The sequence below is a fragment of the Patella vulgata genome, chromosome 1, assembly GCF_932274485.2.
Source record: "Patella vulgata chromosome 1, xgPatVulg1.2, whole genome shotgun sequence".
NCBI classification, from domain to species: Eukaryota; Metazoa; Mollusca; class Gastropoda; family Patellidae; genus Patella; species Patella vulgata.
In genome coordinates this window covers 41,554,760-41,580,969 of record NC_065879.2, presented here as the reverse complement: position 1 = coordinate 41,580,969, position 26,210 = coordinate 41,554,760, and the positions used below count along the sequence as shown (strand labels likewise).

Genomic DNA, 26,210 nt, shown 5'->3' with positions numbered 1-26,210 from the left:
TGGAAGCACTTTTACCTATTTTGCATAAGCAGCAATGCTTGTTATTTTATCCATATATAGTATGTAAATTTTCTTATCTAATAAAATATGTTTCATCTATACAACTAGTTACCCATCCCCATTAAATGCATACATATTACAATAATTTGTATTATGCATTATGTTCATAGTTTACAGCTGATACTAGTATAATCAAGTCCAGTCATGAGGTAATCACTATACACCAGTAACTTTTAAAGTGAAGTAGATCCACCATTAGTGTTTTTTTTATATTATTATGTTCCAGTGTTCATAAGACTGGCTGTGACAACAACATATTAGAACCTACCATGGCTTCTAGATCCACTTCAAGATGTTTAAAATTAGTTCTAGTTTTGATTTTTATAACATGTGTGATAAATATGGCTATACATCATTTCAAACCAACCCACCATCATCAAATTAAACTAGTTACAGTTGGGGCTGTGGCTGCAGACAGTCAACGATGTTCTCTTATTGGCAAGTAAGTATATAATAAAGCCTTACTCAATTTTTTTGGTTTCGTTTGTCAAGAAAATAGGTCGACATAAGGTGAATCGGAAGGTAGTCTAATCTACCACACTTTATTTTAATATACGTCACACATTAACATTTTGAAGATGACCATAGGAGTGGATGCAACGGCTCTTTCCCAAATTCATGAAAGAAACTGCCGAAAACCCTACAAAATTGGGTCATAAAGTTACATCCACAAAAAAAGTGTTTTTAATTGAAAATATAACATTTTTCTACAATTTTTTAAATGAATAATTAGTCATCTTATAATAGTTATGACAAAATCGCCACAGTAGAAATGTGCCTTCAGTTGCTTTGGAAAGTGTTATAATGTGGTATTGGGGTGTATAGGCCACAAGATGGCCTGGATTGTTTATGACAATCAGAAGAGCTAATTAAAAACAGCCATCTTCCATTTCACTCCATCCCAGAATTCCATCTAGGATCAAAGCCTTTTATTAATCAAGGGAAGTAACTCTATTAACACAAAGAACTCAAGAAGGCTTCAGACCACTATTCCTTAATAATATGAATAAGTTGGTTTAGTAAAGGGAGTATATGACATCCCCCGGTCTCAAACAAAAACTCCGGTAAGGAATTAAAATTTAGAAATGAAACGTTAACTTATACCATGAAGCAAAATTATAGCATACACACACTATCATACTTCACTACAAGCAAATAAAATACTTAAAAACATGAAAGTTGAACATTTAAAATATCAAATTGTCAGTGGAATTTTACATGTTTCTTAAAATTCTTAAATTGTTGAGTACTGCTCAAACCTTTATGCAGAGGTATCTTATAAACAAACATGCGTTAATTATTCCTAAAATTCAAATACAATCTCAACTACAGTTTTGAACATCACAATGAATGTGAATTAGGATTGAAAATACATACATTACAAGGTATACTAACAACAAGAGAATTGTATTAATAACAATTTTGTATAAACATGCAATAAGAACATTATTAAATCACATTTTAATATTTACTCAATTTTCCTGTAATCCTAAGATTATTATTACTAAGTAATTTCTCAGTTATGTCAATTAAATCTGGAGATTGGTCTATATTGACCCATTCACATTCATGAGGTTTATCATCATTAAAGTTTAATAACAACTGTAGATTTCCACACTTAATTCTACCTTTCTTGATATGAAAAACATTATCATTATTATTGACATCAACTAGGTAATTTAATTGTTCTTCCATCTGTGTATGACATAATTTAGATATTGAAGCTAAATTCTTATTATCATTTAGATAACTCACACATTGAGATATAGTGTAACGTGTAGTAACTCTATTAAATACAACATTTTGATCAGCAAAGTTTGGCAAAACCAAACCATTTTCATCGGTGTATTGATAAGTCAAATCATTAGCTACATGAACATTACCATTTACAGTTTTACCAAGATGTTGTCGTAATTGATCAATATGAGTTAGACGTTTATTTGGCTCATTAGAACGAACAAAGCATGGTTTAAGTCTATTTATAGAATAAACATCTTGTAATATCTTTCCGTCCAAAGTGGAAAGTATATAATGCGTTCTGTCCAAGATTTGGTGAACCACTAAGGGACCACACCATTCCGCCTTCATCTTCCGAGAGTTGCAAGTAAGAGATGAAGAAGATGGTTTTAATACATAGACAAATTGTCCAAGGCCATAAATAGGGTTTTTACTTATACTGTGAGAAATGCTTATATTTTGATGTTCTTGTTGTCTACGTTGAAGATCAAGCATAGAAGATGATATAGCATTGAATTTTTGCTTTAAATGACTTAAATACTCCTCATAGGATTTACTAACTCCATCGAAATTCCAAGCTAAGGAAGTAAGATTCTTTGGTGGCTTACCAAAGGCAAGTTCGTATGGACTAAAATTTCCTAATTGTGGGGAGACAAAGGAATTGTATGCATATGTGCAAGTTGACACATATCGAACCCAGTCGGTACCATATTGGTTCAAATTGAACTTGAGTAAGTCTGATATTGACTTAATATGTCTCTCCACCATGAGACTACCATGATTAGATACACTGATAAGTTTGTGATCAATCTGTAATGCAGAACAAAGAATAGAGACAAGTTTTCCTGTGAGCGATGAAGCGGCATCAGTTATTAATCTTCTGTATAATAGCTTCACAAATAGTCTCAGCATCTAATATTTTGAGGGGAATACAGATAAGAAAACGAGTTATTTCATCACAGACTACCATAATATGTTTAAATCCTGTTGATGATGCAGGCATAGATTTGAAATCTAAACATATTTTATCAAAAGTACAATACTCTGTTGGTATACGTGGATGATACATCCGAACATTGTCTGTTTTCCCTTTAAATTGTTGACATTTATGACAACTAGTGATATATGATGAGATGGTAGAAAACATACTAGGGAAATAAAATAACTTTCGCATTGTGAGATATGTCCTTACAATACCTTGATGACTAGATAATAAACTATCATGATATATAGCAATAATATTATGACATAATGATTCTGGAATTGCAAGCTGAAGAGAAAATGTATTATCATTATGTATGAGAAGACGAAACAAAATATAATCACATATAATATATTCTTCACTTTTGTGTTTGACTGATTTTGCTGCTTTACGGTGTGAAGGCAGAATACCATGACTGAGAAAATCATATACAGGTTTGAAGAATGGAGAAGTTTCTTGTTCTAACCGTAGTTGATTTTTATCTACTGGTAAATTATAATCACGGATTATCTTTTTCTTGATAACTTTTAATAGTTTATCTAGCTGAGCTTGTTTAGGAAAATGTGTGCGAATAACATTATCCGCATTATGAACTACAGGTGTAGGTGGGATACATAGTTCAATTGGTATCTCGATTTCTTCAGGTGATTCAGGTTGAAAAGCATTATCCACAATCCTTGGGTCTTGTGTGGTAGATGATGCTTTAATAGAACTATCATTTGATATCCTGATATGAGATCGTTTGGGAGATTGGAAAATTGTCGGGATTTTCTGAACATCAGAAGGCTGATTATTAACTGTATCAACCGAATTATGTGATACTGTCTGATGTTGGGCAGAAGGGAAAACTGCAGGTACAGAAATGTTATGTGTCTTGGCCCATTGACGAGTTACAGGTCTATCAGTTACTGGATTCAGAATAGCGAATGCTGTAGGGACAATACTGTCTATCTCCGAATCACTTTCGAGTGGGCTTCGGGAGAGAAAATCAGCTAGGACTAATTCTGTGCCCTTTTTGTAACCAATCTTAAAGGCATAATGACTAAGTTTGACTAACAGTTTCTGTAATCTGTTGGTACAAGGTGGACGTTTAGAGTTACAAAGGTGGACAATGGCAGCGTGATCAACATAAGCATCAAATTCAACTCCTCTAAGTAGATATTGGAAATTAGAGATATTGATCAGAAGACCAAATAATTCTAATTCTGTGACTGAATAGCGCTCGCATGCCTTAGGAAGTCGTTTTGAATAATATCCAAGAATTCTCTCTTCACCATCAATAATTTGGGTAAGATATGATCCTGTAGCTGTTCTTGAGGTGTCACTATAAAGGGTAATCCTACCACTATCATTAGGCATGTACAGAATAGGTGGTTGTACAAGTAGTGACTTAACCTTAACAAATGCTTCTTCATGTGCTGCAGACCATTTAAATGATGATTTCTTGCTGGAAATTTTATGCAAGGGTTGTAGAACTGACTGTTAGTATGGGAGAAAATTGGAAACATAGTTAACAGCACCTATGAATTTTCTTACATCTTTACTTGACGTAGGTCTTGGGATATTTTGGATTGAGCGGCATCTATCAGACAAAGGCTGCAGTGTGACTAAACCTTGTTTATCAATTGCAATCTTATGACCCATATAGACCACTTCATGACAGAAAAATGAACATTTTCTTGGTGTAACTTTGAGTCCATTTTGAATTAAGGCACTGAAAATTAACTGTAAATGCTTCTTGTGAGCTTCGTTGTCTTTACTGAATAAGATAATATCGTCATGATGGGCTATACAAAATGAATAACTACCAGGAACTGTTGATAATATTTCATCAATTTTAGATTGAAAAACTGCTGGTGAGACACTCAAGCCTTGTGTTAACCGTTTAAAGTAAAAGTGTTTGCCTCCAGAATATGATGAAATACCCGTATATTGTTGGGCTCTAGGTGATAATGGAAGTGAAAAGAATGCTGACTTCAGATCTAAGCAACTTATAACATTAGGTTTAGCATGACCAATCCTCTTTAAGGTGTCAGATAATAGGGGAAATGGATGGTTAAGACGTTTGATTTTAGAATTAAGATACCTGAAATCAACAACAACACGTTTTTCTTTAGTACCTTTCTTAGGTAGAATGAGAACTGGTGATGTATACGACTGGTGACCAACAGCTAAAATTCCTAGTTTGACAAGCTTTTCTAATTCCTGATCCACAATCTTTTTCTCAACTTCTGTTTTTGGATAAGGGCGAATGTAGAAAGGGCGATTGTCGTTTACTTCTATATCAACTTGTATGTCAGGGCATTTTCCAATTTCACCATGAAGACTGAAAGCTTCCCGATTTTGACACAACATATCATAGAATTTGTCTTTTTGAGAAAGATCAAGCACACTTTTGGACAAATCAATTTGTGACTTGAAAACAGACTTAATATTACTTGATGATGTAACATTATTTTGATCATACTCAGAAGTGAAGTTAATATTATCATAACTTACAATATCTTGAAGGGATATAAATGAAATTGGTCGAGTAGGTCTGATATGCAAAGTTTTAGCACTTGTGTTATGAATTGGTATAATGGCTTTATTTCTTTCCAGCTTAACCAAAATTGTTGAAGGACACATATCAGAAATATGACTGCCACATTACATGACAACTTCACGATTCCTAAACAAAGGAGGAACTTTACCATGAACAGTGATGTAACGACAATGTTTAGGTCTGACATATACACTATGAGCGGTTATAAATGGAATGGTTGTAGCTTTACAATGAAATACATTGTCACGAAAACTAAGACTTCCATTCAAATCAGCTAAGTTTCTTGACCAATGATGATATCAATTCCGATTAAATCGGCAGCAATAAAAGCTTGAATGGTAAACTTTACATTTTGAATAAGCACATCAAACTTAATAGAATATTTACACAATAGTAGATTGCCATTACCAAGTCTAAAGCTAAGCGGATTTGACAACAAATGAACAGGCAAACCACTTAAATAGGGTGAAGATTGAATAAGTAAAGACGTAATGATCGACCTTGATGCACCACTATCAATTAATAATAAAGCTGAATGACCATCTAAAAATTCTCCTTTGCAATAATTTCGTTTTGAAAGTTGAATAGAAACAGAACTAGAATGATTCTGTTTACCTGAAGTAGAATGAATAGGTTTGGTTTGATTAGATTTAGGGAATTCATTCCGAGCAGTAGAATAAATTCCCTCTATTGAAAATCCTGTTGTTGTCTTTTAGCAGAAAGGTGTTTCTGACGCAGAAAACATGATCTCCATGTATGATTTGGTTTCAAGCAGTAGTCACAAAATATAGGTCTATCAGCTGACTGGCTAGAATTATTGACATATTTATAATGCTTATTTGTGTACGAGGAATATCGATGTTGACTAGGTGAACGAGAATAATCACGTCTTGATCTATACTGACTAGGTGAACGAGAATAATCACGTCTTGATCGAACTCCAGGGTTGTTTGTATGCGATTTGGGACTAGGTGAATAAGGGCGTCGTCTGGGTGAAAGTGATTGCTCACGAGCATAAGACGAATGACTATAATTTGGATGTTTGGATCGGTGTCTGACATGATCATCTGATGCTACATGCAACTTAAGTTCATCTAATTCTTTTCGTAATGAAGAAAGATCATCTGTGTCAGATGTATAGAAGGATACCTCCTTACTAGGATTTACGGTTCCAGAAGGTTTGTCAGGGTTATTAATATCAAAGAAACACTGAACTTTTGTTGTGATGTCATTCAAAGTAGTTGTGTCATTTGTTGACATGGCAACGACTTGTTGACAGTTTGTAGGGAGGATTGAAACAAATTTATGTTTGAGTTGGGTGCGACCTACTCCAAGTTGAGTAGCTAATTTCTCCAAGCCTTCTACATTTTCCACAGGAGTGATAGAAGAGTCGTAAGTGAATGAGGAATAGGCTTGGTGTAAACCAAATGAAGACTTATTTTCGGAGAATCTATTAATAAACTGCGTGCGTAAATCTTCACGACTTCGAAATATTTTCTCCTCTATCCACAATCTCGCGGTTCCTTTTAAAGACTGTTTGAAAAGATTTATCATCTTATTGATAGCAAGAACTGTCTGAGGATTCATCTCCTCATCAGAGTACTCAAGGTAATCTTCGAAAGATAAAAAATGGGCAGTGGCCAGATCCCTATTTAATACGGACCCATCAAATCTATCAAATGGCAGAGGTCTCTTGCGTTCAACAACCTCGTTCCGACGGTTAGCCATAATTGTAATTGTATACAAAATAATCAAAATAGTTAAAAGATGTTTACAATTTTGTCCAAACATTGAATATGATTGACCTTGATTAATTCGTTCACTATATGAGCAACTATTATCAAAATAATTGTGTTTGGCAAATCAGGATGACTACAAGTTTAACCAATAAAGAAAGAAATAATGCATCTTGTAAACATGGAAAACATCAATTAGCAAAACAAATTATCTAAATATTTAAGATCATGAAACAATAATAACATATTCACACAACCATTCAGCATAATTCACACAAATAGTGTCAGAAAACGTTTATATTATAAATTGACTGGAATATTGCCAAATTAATTTGAAAGTTGTAAATTTGAATTTACTTATAAGCCAAAATTAAAATTTCTAAAGCCTTCTTTCACAATTCTGTTTTAAGAAAAAAAATATTGTCTCTTTTACAAGTTTTAGGGATAAAAGTCATTGATTTATACATCAGGCTTCAGTAAAGGTTCACAAGACAGCAAACTTGAGTTGAAATAATGTCACTTGTAGGCTACACAACACAGTCACAAGACAGCAAACTTGATTCCAAGATTGTCACTGTACAACACTGTAGTCTATACTTCATTAATTATGTCACTATAAATGAATTAGATCTAGGCTAGTAGTAGTTAGAGTTCTAGGCATCCACACTTTAACATGGGAAAATTGGCACTCATGTCAAAACAGATTTTCCATTAGGCCTTTATAACACAGTGTAGGCCTACATGTTTATGGATTTATTCATTTGGATTATTTGAAATGTCTCTGGATCTGTACATAAGCAATTTAGGCTAGATTTTAATTTCACACAAATTAATAATAGAGTTTATAATTAGGCCTCACTATTTCAAGTCAAGTCTGATGAATTTGTAGTTCTCAGAAATAAAGGTTCCAAATATCTGCTGAATGACTAATTTCACACAAATAGAGTTTAATCAGGCCTCACTAGGTCTACTTCTGATGAAAGTTTACTCCTCAGAATAAAGTAGATTCCCAAAATCTGTTGAATAATGGGAGAATATATGCTCCACAAACTAGAGTCCAAATCTCAAAACATGTGCTCCTCACATCACAAGTCAATTCTTGGTAACAAATCAAAAATATCACTTGTAAACTAGTTCTTCAGATTCTACATACTAGAAATGGGAGTTTGGCATCTCCACCATGTGGTATTGGGGTGTATAGGCCACAAGATGGCCTGGATTGTTTATGACAATCAGAAGAGCTAATTAAAAACAGCCATCTTCCATTTCACTCCATCCCAGAATTCCATCTAGGATCAAAGCCTTTTATTAATCAAGGGAAGTAACTCTATTAACACAAAGAACTCAAGAAGGCTTCAGACCACTATTCCTTAATAATATGAATAAGTTGGTTTAGTAAAGGGAGTATATGACAATAATGCATGTTAATATTGTATGTTTCAGAAATATTTTAGAAGCTGGTGGTTCGTCTGTAGATTCAGCTATTGCTACATTGTTATGTTGTGGTGTTCAGCATCCTCATAGTTCTGGTATTGGCGGAGGTAAGACACTAATTGCATTTACACCATCTAATCATTAGTATTAGTATTACCATGAAATACGCAAAAACACACGAAATATTGTTGTTTTAAAATTCAAATCCGATTTTTGCTGTGAAAATGCTATACGCGACTAAACCACTCATAATAAGAGGCTGTTCGTAACCACAGTATATGTAGTGTTGGGTTAGGTTAATGCTCATGGTTAGAGTTAGTGTAATCCTATATTATAGATACTGTATCTGCCACGTGATGGGATAGGGTTAATATTCATAAATACAATATTTGCGGGGCTGTCGTTATTTGTAAGCACTGTGGTTACGAGGTAACATTTATTCGTAACCACTGTGGTTACTGGGTAACATTTATTCGTAACCACAGTTGAATGCTATCCAAATGTGACAACCCCCGCACCATTCTGAACATCTGAGACACGCTACCTGCGGAGAAGTATCTCAGACCCAGTCAGTAGCCATGATATCCATATCACGTGATCTACACATCACAGGTCATGACATTGGCGTCAATGGGTCATGAGGTCAACATTGTAAACAATAGGTTTATCTTCAGCATCGTGTTCGTTGCACCCATAAAGACTATATAATTCGTACAGTCCCAACATGTTCTCTCTTCTTTCAATGATTTTTCACAAAAATAACATCTACAACTCATAGAATTGACGTTGTCTTCAATGACAGCGTCTGCGAGGGTTGTTCAAAGAGGCCGCCATATTGCACTATTTTGTGCGTCGGTCGGGTCTATTTCAGATATACACAATCAATTCTGTTGATGTTTTTAGCGTTGGGATTGACTAATAGTTAATGTGTTTCAGTTCTAAAACAAATATTTTAAACTTTAACGCAAATTTAGAAAATAGCCAAATTCTGGCTGGGATTACTGAGCAAAATGGCCATTCACTGTATACGTGCGAAAAAAAAGCTAGCACCCATTGGAAAACAGCTCGCTATTACGGCCCAAGGGGAGGTGTAGTAACTGATGTAGACTTTGGCGCTACTTTGAAAAACATATACCCCTAAATCTCCATTGGTACTATGCAAACCAGAAGAAATGAATCTAGACGATGGCAGGGTCCAATGTCATTTATCTGCTACGACCGATTCAAAGTGACAGGAACCACAATGACAAATCATGTAAGCGAATAATTTACCATTGCCTGACAAACAGAAGGTAAGGTTGATACTATAAAATTGTAGTAGTTTTGACCCAATTATCCTTAAAATCAAGACCACACCATCAACGTTAACTTTTGTTATCATCACACGAATAAGAACGAAATGATTATTCTGAATGCATACGATATAGATGAAGCTATAAAACTGCAATATGGCATCATTCCCCGATCACTGATAAGATATACATGTATAGGCTATTAAACTAACATTTGAAATCGATTTTAGTCATTCATAAAATTAAGGTGGCAGCATTTGAATCATATTAACTGTTTATAAAACAATTTTAGCACAGTAGTACATGTAGTTATATAAATACTGTATTACAGTAGTAGTTATAAAAATACTGTATTGCAGTATTAGTTATAAATATACTGTATTGCAGTGGTAGTTATAAATATACAGTACTGCAGTAGTAGTTATACAAATTAAAACCAAGTCATGTGGACGTATATTGTCGTCGCTCCTGTCCTGCCTGGCAGCCGCTGGTTGAATAACTTGTCACTAGAATTAAATATTTCGAAATTATGAATATGGTGCTTATATAATTATTTGTTAAAAGCTCACAATACACAATTTGTTCATTTTCAGGAGGTGTATTTATAATATATGATCACAAGTTGAAGAAATCAGTGGTAATTGATGGTAAAACCCCGGCTCCATATAAAGCAAATCGTAGCCATTTTCCTATTTACACCAGCATTCATTCCACAGGTATTTTCTTTTCGTGTCTTTGTTTTGTGTTTTACAAGCCCACGGTATAGTTTGGTCGTACATTGTTGTCACACTGTCTGGTTGTCCTTCTTAAAGACAAGACGCATTAAAGTTGCAATTTCATATTTTTACGTTACATTTTTAAAATTTATTAAAATAAAGCCTTAAATAGATGGTATGTATAAACAGTCCTACCTTGTTAAAGAATAATCCTATTAATCCTATAATTCACTATTGCCAGTTGAGAAATTGGCAAAAATATCATTTTCCTCTTTAAATTCAAACGTTTGAGGATAGCTACTCCATGGTGGAAAATAGAAAACAAGGGAGGTAATTGTGTTATTATTTCCGGTGTAAATGAGTTTTAAGTGTGAGAATGACACCTATGATCGTATAATAGTGAGTTGACAACCTATTGAGCAAAAGACATAAAAATAATGAAATTGTAACTTTAAGTAAGATTTACATAAAGAGTGACCGCTCTGTCTGTAATATTTCTAAAATAGATAATGAGAAATGAGTATATTGAAAATTTCATCCAAATAACTTTATCCTGAGCGAAGTTATCGGTGTTTGAAGATGTAGTATATTTTGTTTATTTTTAAATTAGATTATTAAATGGCCATCGTATGTCAATCCATTTAATTCTCGTCCGTCCAATGGTATAGAGATTTAATTATAGTAGTGTTGTCTTTTGAATAAATGTCTAAATACTAGTTTATATAACATTTGAAGCCAAAATAAAGACCCGCAAAAGGCAAATTGATCACTTACATTACACATCTTACTATTAGAATACAATCATTCTTGATGGAAGCTGACAAGGAACGTGTGTCTATATATAGTCGATTGAGTTGGACAAAAAGATCCACTGGCATTTAGAATTCGATGGAGGGTAGGTTGAATATTTGGGGCAGAGGTCTCTACTTACACATGTAACTAAAACACAGTAGTTTTGAAATGAGCATCATCCCATAGTAGACCAAAGTCACCCATGCCCATAGACGTACGATGCAGGGGCGGGGGTGGGGGCTGAGGGCAACAGTCTGATTGGATGGTTGGAATTCAGGTCGGCATAGAGTGGGATTCCGGTCGCAAACGGATTGGAAAGTTTGAAGTTGCTTAATTCACGGGCTTGAATAGCAGAAAAACTGTTCAAAATTTTCTCGGGGAGCGTAAGTAAGGCCCCGGGCCCATACCCCGCGAAGATTGATTGGTTGTTTGGGATTTGGGATTCAGGTAAGTCCCCTAAGATAGGCTATATTGGACCTTATTGAAATTTCTGTCTTCACGGGCTGAAATAGCAGGAACACGCGTTTGCGGCCAGATACATTTTCAAACATTCATCCAGTTCGTACGACTATGTATCACGGGACCATTTTATGTATAAATTTATCTGATATTTCCAGATTTATCTTGGTAAGAGGACATTGGTGAAACGTGAAACACCTTTCATGAAAAGGCGTCTGGGTATTAAAGATACCTTCCCACGTACAAACTGGGTGATTTGATGATATATTTGGACTAAAAATATATTCAAACTAATTAATCTATCAAAAGTTCGCTTCAAATCCTTCTCAAAACATTGTTTTCGGGAGGGACTACCCCTGCTTTAAAAAAAATCAATTACAAGAGTCCATGTTTGTATCACGTGGTCTGGCTGACGCGGTACCTAGCAACGGGTGCGATGCCGGGGGAGAATTCATTGCATATAGAAGATGATGTTGTCTTTAATCGCTGTACATTTACCATAAATAGCGAAGCCAAATTAAATTTTCGGATTATCCACTGCCCACGTCCTTTTCTGTGTTTTTATTTTTGATCTCAGAAACTGTTGCACGCTTAAGTTTATGAACATATACGCCAAGCGCTCACTAACGCTGAGAGATCAGACAATCTTCGCGGGCAACCTTTGGCGTCACCCTTACATGTTTGTCCTGTATGTGCTCCATGTGTGTTTTTCAGGGAATCCAGTATTTTGTTAGTAAGATTGGATGTTTCCTCTTTCCATATATACCAAAGTTGTCATCGGAAATAACCACCTAATAAATATTTTGTTGGAAAGTATCTATTTTAAAAACCATGTCATGCTCCAAATGTATTTTTCTAGATTTATCTTGGTAAGAGGACACCGGTGATACGTGAAACACACTTCATAAAAAGCTTCTGGCCAGGATTTTCCTTGAGGTGGGGGTGGGGTGGGGGTGGTGTTGGAGGTGGAGGGCGGGTAAGTTCCTCTCCTTCGTATCTCGCAGGCGACCCGCTCCGCCTTCTGTAACCTGAATTGTTCGGCCATTTCAGGTTCCCCCCCCCCAACTAACATTCGTCGAGTCCGTACGCCTATGTCCATACCCCTATTTACCACATGGTCTATATATACAACATTTCGTTACCATGTGTGTATTGCAGTGCTGTTGTTATTTGTGTCTGACAACAGTCTTTAAGTACAATTATCCATTTTACAACGGTCAACTCGAATCTAGACAAGGGCGATGTGGATGTATTCAGACGATACTGTATAAGTTTCCAAGATCTATTTTGGATGGACAGATACCCCTTACTTGGCCATAATTACCCAGCCATTGATGTCCGAAGCCGAAGTGGAAAAGGATTGGAAACAATTTCGACCGCGACAGCAAGCCTGCAACTGATTAAAATGGGGACCGCACTTCCTGACTTTAAACGCCTGTCAGATACCATGTGCCTGAAACCAGGGTAGAGACAGAATTAGAGAATTTAATCTAAATGGTTATGGTTATGTCCATCACGGATTTTCTCACTGTTACCCAGGACCAACACAAAACAGGACACTCTATCATCACTGCGATCCATCTCGAAATACGTGTATAGGCTTCACCAATTCCGGTCAGAAATCAATAGTCCGACCCTTAATGTAAATCCGTCGGCTTTTCGGGTAGAAATCGTGGAACAAGCTTTATTTTGTAGGTTTTGATGTTTGTTGACAAAAAACCAACAGCTCTTCATAGTATGGGTCGCAAATTCCATCCCTGACATTTTCAACCTTGTAAAATGATTACATGTTCACATATTTTGCATATTTCTAATATTGCTGTCACGCGCCCATCATGCTTTTGCCACAACCACACCAAGCGCTTACTACGCCCAGCGCGCTCCAGTCAAGATCTTACTAAGCTCATGACCAAGCACAGGCTACGCGCAGAGTGTTCCCATCATGATCTCGCGGTTATCAGTCAGACCGGGATACGTTCTCAGTACACTCCCGTGACGTGCCTACCGGGCTTAAGGCGCTCTCTTGCCAGGCCTATAGAGACAGTGCCATGCCCACCCCATCCTCATTCACTATCAAAGCAGAGAAGAACCAAAAGTCAAGCAACCAAGAACATTTTATAGTTTTCTTGATGTTTCATCATTGGGTGCTAGACTGGATCTGATAGACGAGGGTCAGTATCTTCCCTATATATACATAAAGGTTGTAACAGCGTAGCAAGCATGTGGTCGGGAGCTTCGTTACAGCCTGGCGGCAATGTGATTGTTAATGAAATACTTGTTAAGAAGCCCTCGTGGCATATATTATGATATCAACTGCCTTCCATGCTGAATTTGGAACGAGCATGTGGAATGTTGTTGCGTTGGAAACATAAAGTATGTAACCACTTACACGACGAGAAAATGTAATCTGCGCTCCGAAAACATATATCCTGATACCATAGACGACTACTTAATCAATATCAAAACATCGTCCATATTCAAGCCAAAAATGGCCGCCATCTTGGAAACATACAAATAGGTAAACTTGTGATCAATTTACACAGTTGTAACTGGCAGAAATGGAATCTATGCACCTGAAAATATTGATACCAAAGTCGGCTGCTTAATCAATATCAGCACATCGTCCCATTTTCCCCGGCCAAAAATGGCCGCCATCTGGAAATATGCAAAATAGGTGAACATGTGCTGGTTTTACACAGTTGTAACCGTTAGAAATGGAATCTGTGCCCCCAAAACATAAATATTGATACCAAACACTACTACTGAATTAAAATCAGCACATCGGCCGATTTTCCCGCCAAAAATGGTCGTCATCTTGGAAATATCTTCATGAAGGGATGGGAAAAAATTTGAAATATAGTCACGACCTCTGCCAATATTAATACATTTCCAAATCACAGTTGATATGTCCATAACATTATAAATAAGGTTAAGATAAAAAAAAAAAAATAAGTTGGAATATTGTCGCAAACTAGCCACCCTCAAATAATGGCCTCCCATACTATCAACATTGTTTTTTTGTCATTAAACATCAAAACCTTCAAAATAAAGCTTATTCCACGAATTTTGCCCGAAAAGCCGACGGGTGGAAATTATGTAACAAACCGAATCGGACTACAAAGTCATTATTAGCCAGTTTCGAAGCTAAGTTGTGGCCTTACCAGAACACGCATCGTCGTCAACAGCTCTCTTCGTTGCGGAAGAACCAGTTTTTGTCAATTAATGGTCAAAGCTGAACATTCTGAATATGTAAATACGGCAAATTTCCGATGAAAGAACTCGACATTATCACGCGACCAAGTCAAGCTGTGACCAATACCAAAGTCTCAATGAACGTTCCGTGCCCGCACCCTTCAAGTATATTATGACGTACTGCCATTTCGAGATAACGGTAAACATTTGAAGAAAACCGAGGTCAACGCCTACGTATTGACTGGGAACGTTTGTTTCATTGGAGTTAAAGAAAACTGTGGAGACGGACTGTCAAGTCCTTAAAGTGTGGCATTGGAGCGAATAGAGGAAGAATGGACACGCGTTTTTTTTATTACTCGATTAATCCTGAGTCTTTTTGCCTGGGGCTACCCGTAGCGAAATTGACTCGGGTATCCTGTGTAGTTATATCATATTATGTAAGATACTTAATAATAGTATTCCGAGGATATAATATTAAAATTGTCTTTTTTAAAATTTACTTTATTTACGTTCATTTTATAGGACCATTGTCCATTGGAATTCCTAATGAAATTGTGGCATTTTGGGAAGCCCATCAGAGATATGGTAAACTACCATGGGAAGACCTATTTGCGCCCGCAATAGCAATGCTAAAGAACGGTGTACCATTCTCTAAAGACAGTGAGAATAAGTTGAATTATATGACGATCGTTTTACTGGAGAAACATAATGTTACATTACACAAAATGTTTCCTGGTATTTGGTAATAATTGTTTTTAAATAATATAGTTGTGGTACACACGGTGCGTTAGTCAAATAGTAAGGATAGTAGTTTTGTTGAGGACTTACAATATCATGTTCTTCGGATTTTTATCACTTGTCGATAGCAAAGCCTGCAGGACGGACCAGTCGTTTGTGTAGGAAGAAAACCGAAGTCAACAGGCTGATACATCGCTCATCACATAGGCTAAACGGCACGCCAGTCTCATATTGATCTAGATAGTCGACGACGCTATAATACTACCCCATTTCACAAACCAGACCATTCTTCATGAAGGTTCTTTTATACATGATTCTAACAGTCTTTACGTTTTAAAATAGTACAATATTGGCTAGTGTTGTACCTTTAATGCAAAAGTAGGCCTACAACAAACATTATTAATTAGCCATTTAAGCTCACCAAGAATGAGATCTGGTGTCTGGTATTCTATTTAGAATACACATGCGCCATCGTATTAACTGTTAGGAGTTATTAGAATCTATTTCATTGTTTAAAGAAAAATCTAAAATGTGAATGCGGTGGCATGTTTAACAAAGATTTGTCGTCTTTTTAAAGTGAACTCTTCTGTCACGAAAACGGAGAAGTTAAGAAGGAAGGGGAGATAATTTACAGACCCCACTTACTGCGAACATTAAAAAAAATAGCAGAACATGGAGCTGATTATTTGTATAAAGGAGAGGGTGCTGAATTGTTGATTTCAGATTTACAGAAGGAAGGTAATAGTATGATATCTTAATTATTTTATTATTGATATACTGTTGGTTTTATACCCAATGATCCCTCCCAAATTTGTGTTATAGGCCTATGTTTCTACTTTCTTTAAAGTAGGCTAAGTCTCTAACTCAATATTTTCCATTAAAAACACGAATTAGAAATCAATATTAATTTCAATCAATACTTATGCCATTATCTTGCCATGAAACTATATGATCCTAATATCCAATATTTAAGACATAATTAACATTTTATAATCAGTACACGAGTCGTGTACCCTACAGGCGTAAACGACTGCCATTCAATTTGAACTGTTCACGTATTTCACCGAACATAATTGATTAGAAATTACAATATTTTTTGTTCAAAACTGACTATAAATCACTTTACATATATTCATATTACCTTAATATGTGCTTTTAGAACCATTTTTGTCTATGTACAAAACCCTTCCCCATATATTAGAATGTTCATGAAAACAAATTAGTATACAAGCACATAAACGGTCTAAAGTGAAATGTAAACAACACAAAAATGAGAAAGAAAATAAAGCCCACGTGGATGTACATTGTCTGCACCTGCACAGGTCTTCTGTCGATCTGTCGTTTTTCGATCAGAACCCCTTCCAGCCTTTTTGAATGGGTTAGTACCTTTCCTTTGGACGAAAGAAACATGAAGCCCAAAACTGACGTAGACATATAACGCGATGTATGTTTTTTTTATTTTGATAGGTTTGTTTATTCGTCCAGGAAAAGCCCGCTATCAAAATTCTTAATTTTTGTATTACGAATGACAGAGTAGCTCCGATCTGTAACATTCTGAAGCTGTATATAATAGATATGGTTATGGAATGTTTTAACACTCCGTGGTACATTTCTTTCGATTGATCTTTGTACAGTTTTTTTAGGTATTGCGAAAACTTTTTCTGTGGGTAGACGTGTAACTGTGTCGGTAATTATCAAAGACAAATAATTTCTTGAAAATTGAATTTATTTCAGGGGCTGTTCTCACATTAGAAGATTTGGAAGATTTCCGTCCTTCTATTTACGATGCTTATAAACATGAATTCGAACATTTCGTCTTGACGTCAACAGACGGTCCACATTTTGGAATCATTTTGGCTTTTATTCTGAGAGTACTAGAAGGTAAGTAGCCTACTCACTTAGTAAGCAATATTTCGCCGGGTGAATATAAATAGCTGCTTGTCCCCAACGACCTCCTGGCATGTCAATCGTTAGTATAGTCTGTTCATGACCTGGAAGGATTGAGGACATGTGGTCAGAGAGAGAAGCGTGGATTAAGGAATTACGTGACCCTAGCCCAAACACCATGCTGGGCCCATGCTACTGAAAATAAAATGATGTATTGCCAGCGATACAGTTCTCCACTGTTAATATCTGAGCCCTGTTTCTCGAAATCTTAACTAAAGATAAAATCCAAATTTTAGTAGATACTTCAATTTTGATTGGCTAAGCACTACAATCAGTCTAATATTATCCAATCAAATTACTAAAATTTGGATTTTATCTTAGTTAAAATTTCGTGAAACAGGCCCCAGGCTTTACATTCATTTTCGCCCTATGATCAACGATTATACAAGATCACAAGACAATCTCACTAACTGAAAACTGAACATGGAAAAATGGAATTTAAAAAATATCAGTGCGTCATGTAGACAGGCTCCCGGTCACCTCTGCGAAATAATTCAGTAGTATACGTTGCTAAACAACATTTGTCGTTCAAACAATCTCATTTAGCTAATAATACTAAAGTGAAACTTGTGACTTTTGGACAGAGCACGTTTGCTGATGCCATTGGGGACAGATAGAATTCATTTCCAGCCGAACTTCTTCTTCATTCAATCTTAAAATCTTTCTTTCCAAAATTCATTTCAAAAGTTGACAAAAACATGACTTCGGCTTTAATAGTTCATTTCGTGTTAACGTTAGGGCTTTTAATGAATGATAGAAGAATACGGTATCTTGTATCGCAATACCTGTTATACCTGGTTTATCCCAGTTAAAGGACAATCATATTAGATGTCAGCCATTATTAGATATGTGACAGAACTGGTAAACACATTCCAAATATAATTTTAACACGGAGATCATTGCTACAGTAGATGTGTAACAGACATTTTAAGAAACGTGAAGTGACGACAAAAAATGACAAACAGGAGTTACCCTTCTATATAACCGACTGAAGTAACGAGCGGTAAAAGACACACGATCGAATTTCATTTCACTGATAATTCCGTTGATAATGAAAATGTGTTTATTATTTGAAATGTGTTTAACCAGTTCTGTCACATATGTAATAATGGCTAACACCAATATTTTCTTCGTGGCTGCCACATAACCCCAGTCCCCAACACGTTCAACTGAACATCAATCTCCGTTTCTTGTCAGTAATGTGAATATGTTTTATATGATTATATAATTATAGGTTACAACATAACAAATGATCACTTCAAACCAGATAAAGTTATACCAACATACCATTTACTGACTGAAATCATGAAATGGGCTGGTGCTTATTCAAAACGGATAGGAGACCCAAAGTTTGCACCAGGCTTAGAAGAGGTAAGTCAATTATGTCCCTCTTCAAATATTACATACTGCATCATTAATAATATTGATAATAATACCATCTTCATTGTCTGCGATATCATATATCCATACATGGTTAACATTTATTTATGGTGGGTTCAGTGGCGCCATTGTGTAATGGCCCTTGCGACCATATTGTATCTTTAATTAATTATTTGGTTCAACAATATTTCTCATTGGGTTTATATGTTGCTATAAACGCTACTCAAAATTTATAAATTTCTTAAGCCATTGTTTTGGTAGGAAAAGTTGTGGAAATTGTCAAGAGATCAGTGCAAGAGACGAAATGAATTAACATACATCACGCCATTGGTCACCATTATACAATCAACGCCTGTACCTGGCACATCTACTCCACCATCAAGAACAATAACTGTTCCCACCAATACTGGTAATAGGATTCCAAAGGAACGGAATCTACCCCCACCCCCGATTTCATCGTACCTGATTTGTGTGAAATCACACTGACAGGGGGGGGGGGGGGTAACCACTCCGAAAAATCTGGATGAACTTTCTCCGAAAAATCTGGATGAACTTTCTCGGCCAATGCAGGAATCGAACAACCGACCTCCAGGCTAGCGAGCCAGCGTCTTACCCAGTTAACCACCGTGATCCACTATTTGCACCATTGGTAAAATCCGCCACCGGGAAAATGACCCTGAGCCCATCTCCTCCAACCCCCAGTGGTGCTCTAATCGCGTGCTTATTTTACTTAATGGTTAATCCGGGACTATGCGTAACTTACTATAGTAATTTCTGTATTTTAGTTTATGCAGTCGTTAGGTACAGAAGAAATGGCTGCAAGAGTAAGAAAGAGAATAAACCTCGTCAGGACCGAAGATCGTGAATATTATACAAACGTAACCACGGACGATTTGCAATTGCAATTGCACGGCACAACACACGTATCAATTTTAGGTACGGACGGGGACGCAGTTTCAGCAACAAGTAGTATAAATAATTAGTGAGTATCATATTATAGATAGCACAATCATCTAGGTGGCATAGATGACTCCAATTCTCATCATATTGTTATGCAAATGAAACGTAGATTTTCGACCTCATGTTAAAGACCCAACCTGGCCGAATGAAGATTAAATTTAGAATTGAAGACCATAGACATGAAAATGTGGGCGTATAAAAATGATTAATGGTCTTCGTGCGCATGGCCACCCAAAGTATCACATTGTTGAGTTTTGTAAGCTTCACGTGTATTCAGATAACAACCACAGCAGACCAACGCCGGGTAAACTTAATTCCATTCGGATTAATTAAAAACATTTATGCATTTCTTTCCGTTTCTAACACCGTTTATGTTTCGAGATTTCAGTCAAACTAAATGCAAATTCTCTTGCAATTACCGGACCAGATTTATTCCAGAAATAGGAGGTGTGGGAGTATTTCATAATGACAGGTGACAGCGGCCGACCTTGTGGTTGTCCGAAATGGAGCCTGGGAAGAAGCTCGCAACAAAGCCTTTGGGCCGGGCATAGAAAAAATCGGTTATTGTCCGAAATCACAAGTCATTGGAATTGGCAGTATTTTCAATTTCAATTTTGATTATGTATTTGTTTTGTCTTTTATAATTAATCATGATTTTTTTTTATAAATATTCATCCGATTGGAAAACAGTTTTGAACCGACTTGTTGAAACTTAAATATGACTATTGTGTTTTGTTGCTTTCTAATGAACTTTTTGCTTTTACACAGCTTTGGTTCTTTGATATATTCCAAATCAACTGGCATAATCTTAAATAATTCAATGAAAAGCTTTAATAATAAAAACGGATCGGTAAGATTTTATTTTTGTCCAAAATGTCGGTCCGCCCATTTTCTATTAACTTTACATAATTATGTTATTTTTATCTTATTTTCCTTAATTGTACATTGTACCTTTTTTTAACGTTTCTCAAATGCAGTTTCAGAGTTTTTTCCTCGACGTATAAGTATGCCGTTAATTGTATCAGTGGTATTTAGTAATCAAGCCGGGATTAAACGGGACGTCACCCTGTTAAGTTTTTGACAGATCCTCATAACAATTTAACGAACTGGCAATGACGAAAGCAAAATTACCACCGAGGCTAAATATCCATATTGCTAATTCAATTTTCTTTTATTTAGCATAACATGATAGTTCCTGGGAAAATTGCTAAAACTGGACAGTCACCTTCTATACTATTAGATAAAAATGATGATTTATTAATGGTTATAGGCGCATCTGGTGGTGATAGAATAGCAACGAGTTTAGCCCAGGTAACAATATCATAAGATGAGCATATGGTTTAATCCCGTTCAGTATTGGTAAAGATACTAGTAGTTGACCCAGTATAGCACTGGTATAGCCATGAACCGGAAGTAGAATAACTCCGAAACCGGAAGTGGTAGCCCATCGCTACCAGGCCTACGCTACTCTGAGTTACCCTTAGACACTAAACTTCAGCCCCGGGACAACCCTACTGTGGCCACCAACCCTGAACATACAGACAGACAAACAAATTTTGTGTCAACATTCAGAATCCACTACAGACGATAAACCTGCGAAGCCTATGATTTTCTACGAAATCTTGAGATGGCCTTTTATTAATCCAATTAAATCCAAGCTGGAAGACCATCTACCGTTGATATTTCTATTTCTCAATTAAATGTTAAATGATTTAATTGAGTATATTTTAACGTGGATTAAGCCAATGCAAATTTTGATATTTGATATTTCTTCGAAAAGGAACATACAGGGACATTGGTTAAAACATAAAATATGGAATATAAAATGAAAGAAAACGAAAAAACGAATTTTAAAAACATCGGATACGTTCATCAAAGATCGATCCAACTATCTGAAGCTGTGTGTTGCTATTTTGGGAGAAGAACAAATAGCCAATATTTTTGTTGATCACCGGCAACTCGCAGCTGTAGTCTCGGGTGAGATTCTTTATAAGGTTACAGTCGGGTTATATCGCGTTTATCAGAGCACCTACGATTACAAGTAAACGGTACATGAAATATCATACCCGAGTTAAAAACAAAAGCCTCGTTATGCGATTCTGACGAATCAGCTCAATATTAGATACTTTAAGACGAGGCATACAAGAAATTCTCGCTAACCGGAAGGACCTTGGTCGATCCTGGTGTTGGCCGAGAAAGTTCATCAGAATTTTCTGAGCTGGTTCCTTATTGTCAGTGGTTCCCAGACGGAGAGGCTAGTAAAGGACAACGTACAGTCGATTAAGATGGGCCACAAAACCGAGGTCTTGTGTGCACATTTGTCTGCTCGTAAAAGAACCCTTGACTTTTGGAATTCGATATAATTCTAGGTAGTAGTTCCCTCATGACGTAATCCTGTCTACACTAACTCAATCGGTGCAGAACACCAGGACGTTAAAGCCCATTTCATACCATTTCTGTATTTCTTTATTGAGAATATTGCACTTTGAAGTCACAAATTCATGTATAAATTGATGTATTATCAAGGCCCTTACATCGGGGTGGGGGTGTGTGTCTGAGCTTGGCATACGACCGGGGGGGGGGGGGGCATTCTTGGGGCGACAGATTATCTAAGTGCCTCTTTGGAGGCTGAGATAGCAATCACCGTTCTTTGGTTCCCCTATACCTGTGTAAACCAGTTTATATTTCAGAATGATGATTTTTCCAAGATATATTATTTTGTTTTTCGATATAATGGAGAGTTGAAGAGGAAATAAACATTGATTTAATAAATAGTTATTTAGATAATTTAATTAATCATAAAAAATCAACTGAGCACAGGCACTGAACAAAGCAGTTACAGTATGCAAAGAATGGGGGGGGGGGGGTCACATAGGCTTGTGTATTATGTTTATAATGGGGTTTCATTTGTTATTTTTTTATGTAGGCTTTATTGGGAATATTTTGGTTAAACCAAACATTAGAAGAAGCCATCAGACCAAAAAGAATACATTTTGACTTTCGTGCATATAAGTTGCTATATGAAACTGGATTTGCACAGGTGAGCTAATCAGACTTTGGGTTTTTAAATTTTGCTCAGGCAAGTTTCTGTTCAGTTGAAATAAATGCTGTGATCAGTTAAAAGGAAAAGTCGTGTCAAAATAAGCCTCAGGGCAGTTTTCTTTGACTGGTCATAAGATCATTTCTGGTTCGCTTGTGGAACATTCCCCGCTCTCAAGAATATCAAAAAGGTCTCTTGATTTAATCGAGGTACTGTTCCAGTCGAAGAAAGTTCTGGTCTTGTATATCCCTGTTATTCCGAAGATAGCAAAATACTAATTATATCTTTAAAGATACATTATGGGAGATTCGATAACGAGTTGGCAGTTCTCACTATAATAGTTAAAAACTAGATAATGTAAAGGCAATTTGCTGAAAATTTCATTCAAATTGATCCACTATGAACCGAGAACTAAGCAGTTGAAATTTCCGGCCAGCCTTGATCATCATTACTAAAGTCAGTACGATAAACAGCATAGTTTCGTCTCGATTATCCATTTAATCGTTAAATCGTGAAAGGAAGTTATGCAGTAATCCACTAAAGATCACAGGCTAGCGATACCATCTAGAGTTGATTTTGGTCTGGATAGGTTAATTAATGTCTAATTAAAAATTAAGATAATGTTTCAGGCCTAAAGAAAGACCTGCAATAGACAGATTTAGCTCTTGCATAATGTATGTTTAATTTACTTTATCTATATTTTACAATTTACAAGCCAGGGGTACACACCATGTAAATACCAAATACAACATCATATCGACGGTTTATCTAATAAACTTGATAACCGCCCTAATAAAGAGTTTCGTACAGAATATATATATTTTTTTTTAAAAAGCAGCGGAATTAATCACCGCTCATACATGCTGTTATACGATAGGCACAATACCAAAACAATGAACCAAACAGATATGTAACCGACGAGGATTCACTCGAATTTCAAACTGGGTACGATGTGACACCGCGACACCGCCAAGCTGTCTAATAGTAGCATAGTAAATGTTTCTTAACCTTCTTGATAACACTATACCCCGAGCCCCGAACTTTAATAGAATAGTGAATGTATGTTATCCTTTTTGCTAACATTGTCGAACCCCGGGATTTAGGTATGCGTCTTCGATCTCCCAACAGTTCTATGCTAAGTTTTTCTGCCAAAGCTGTCACAATTCGCTTACTCTCCCTGAAACACCAGACGGCCTTTCTCATTTGAGGATTGCCATTGTTTAAACAACTTAACATGAGGAGTCTGTACATGTGGCCTTTATCTCAAAAGCTTTGACCTGTGGAATCCAAATCAATTTAGCTACAAGTATTGGCAGGTATTGTGCACGAGTTTCTAGACCACCCAATACCACTTAAATAGTTCATTTAATTAGTTCAATTAGCGTATACATATCTTGAACTTTAGACTGATGTTTGTGCTGGTAGCCTATACCCATGCTAGCTTCGGCTTCTGACATTCAGGTTGAAACTATATGTACCTATACGTGGTAGTGCAGGTGCACTGAACGACTTTACATACTACACTTCTTTGATTATAACATACTACATACACTATGATAACATAGTATTCACTATAATAACATGTGACACTGCGGGGACAGATGTGACTGTCCTTCGTCACGGCACCGAAAAGCGGTAATGTGACACTATGATTAATTCGGAACTAACTTTGACTTCACGTTGTGTATAAAACTTCAGAGATCAATTGACTCTTGAACACTTTGTTGATTAACTATGTTTTTTTTATATCTTTATAACGTCCATAATGGTTACATACAGTAAACTGCACACCCAGCTATGACATTAAATATAAGTTTAATATAAGTTCTTTATCACTTAGTGCGTGTTCTGTGGCGAGAGCCATTCCCGCATCTAAACCGAAGAGGCTGTGGGTATGATGTTCCCCTAGGAACATTAATGTCAAGTTCGACTGTCTTTATAATGATTAGTGATACCCATTGCACCCCGAAAGCTTCCACCAATAACTTTAACTAGAATCCAACGACAATCGTCAACTACGTAACACCTTCCCACTTTGGTTACCTGTTCAAGGTTTTAGACTTTACTTTCCTTTCCCTTTCTACTATCTACATCTCGAGGTTGACATAACTATCAACATGAGAAAATCGTGTCGCTAACCACATTAACCTCTGTATATTAAGTATTTTGTACATTTTCATCAAGTGAGAATAAATATGTTTTGCTTTTGTAATTTATTACTGTATGTAATTCGTGATTATGTTTATAAACAATGTATTTATATGTCTGTAAATAATTTATTACGGGAAATGGATTTATATAAGCTCCGGCTTGTTTTCAAATCCCATAAATGAACATTATGACTTTACAATTATGTTAATATTGAATAAATATTGTTAGAAAAAAACCAAAATAAAACTCCGAACGATGTCTCTCCTAGGATCTCTAAATGATGTATGTTTCCCAGCCTCTCAGGCGAGGGGACTGTGCAAACATCCTTCTGAGAATACTAATGATGTCTGAAGGGAAATTTAACCTCGCTCTTTCTTATATAGAAATTATCGATGTGTCAGCTATTAGGACGGGGCAATTAATATTTTGGGTAAGTGTTTCGTATGGGCACCATTTTACGTCAATGTTATTCTATTTAATTGTACTGATCTATGCACCAGATGCCTGGACGATATTGCCCTACTTCCAGCAATTGATGGTGACGGGAATTGTCTGTGAGTTAGTCTAAGAAACTTGAATCTTGCAAAATACCTACTTAATCCATTTCTCGTTGTCACCCATTAGTTTAACCACTTCAATATATTAAACAAAGCACCTTTCATAGAATTAAAATAACCTAAATAGTATTACAAACATACAACATACATTATGATAACATACTACATACTATATACTATGATAACATACTACATGCACCATGATAACATACTACATACACTACGATAACATACTACACTATAGATTATGTTATCATACTAGACTATAATAACATACTGTTGTTGTCTCTTTGTGTATGACTGATGTTGTTTCATATATTTCAGAATATATTAGATGCATTAGAGAATAAGTACGGTCATGTGTTATTGGAGAGAGATAGATATATGTCCAACATCCAGGCTGTTTACAAAAATCCTATAACGCACCAAATTGATGCTTTCTCTGACGAACGGAAAGGTGGACATGCCAGCTTAATTCAAAGAGAAATATAG

At 36.1% G+C, this 26,210-nt stretch overlaps 1 protein-coding gene across 1 annotated transcript; it reads left to right on the top strand.

The window, feature by feature from the left end:
* Window positions 1–297: 297 nt before the first annotated feature.
* LOC126821540 (glutathione hydrolase 1 proenzyme) lies at window positions 298–26,210 on the top strand. Its single transcript, XM_050549990.2, has 12 exons — window positions 298–502; window positions 8,504–8,601; window positions 10,380–10,502; window positions 15,468–15,687; window positions 16,261–16,421; window positions 17,418–17,564; window positions 18,865–19,001; window positions 19,796–19,992; window positions 20,739–20,820; window positions 21,150–21,281; window positions 22,897–23,010; window positions 26,043–26,210. The coding sequence occupies exons 1-12, from the start codon at window positions 330–332 to the stop codon at window positions 26,208–26,210; spliced, it is 1,752 nt and encodes a 583-aa protein (XP_050405947.1). The 5' UTR covers window positions 298–329.

What these genes read in the sequence shown, in the direction of transcription:
- LOC126821540 (XM_050549990.2), top strand. Translation starts at nt 330, where the DNA reads ATGGCTTCTAGATCCACTTCAAGATGTTTAAAATTAGTTCTAGTTTTG. An exon ending in TATTCTGAGAGTACTAGAAG is followed by an intron (nt 17,565 to 18,864) that starts GTAAGTAGCCTA and finishes ATATAATTATAG; the next exon opens with GTTACAACATAACAAATGAT. An exon ending in TAGCAACGAGTTTAGCCCAG is followed by an intron (nt 21,282 to 22,896) that starts GTAACAATATCA and finishes TTTTTTATGTAG; the next exon opens with GCTTTATTGGGAATATTTTG.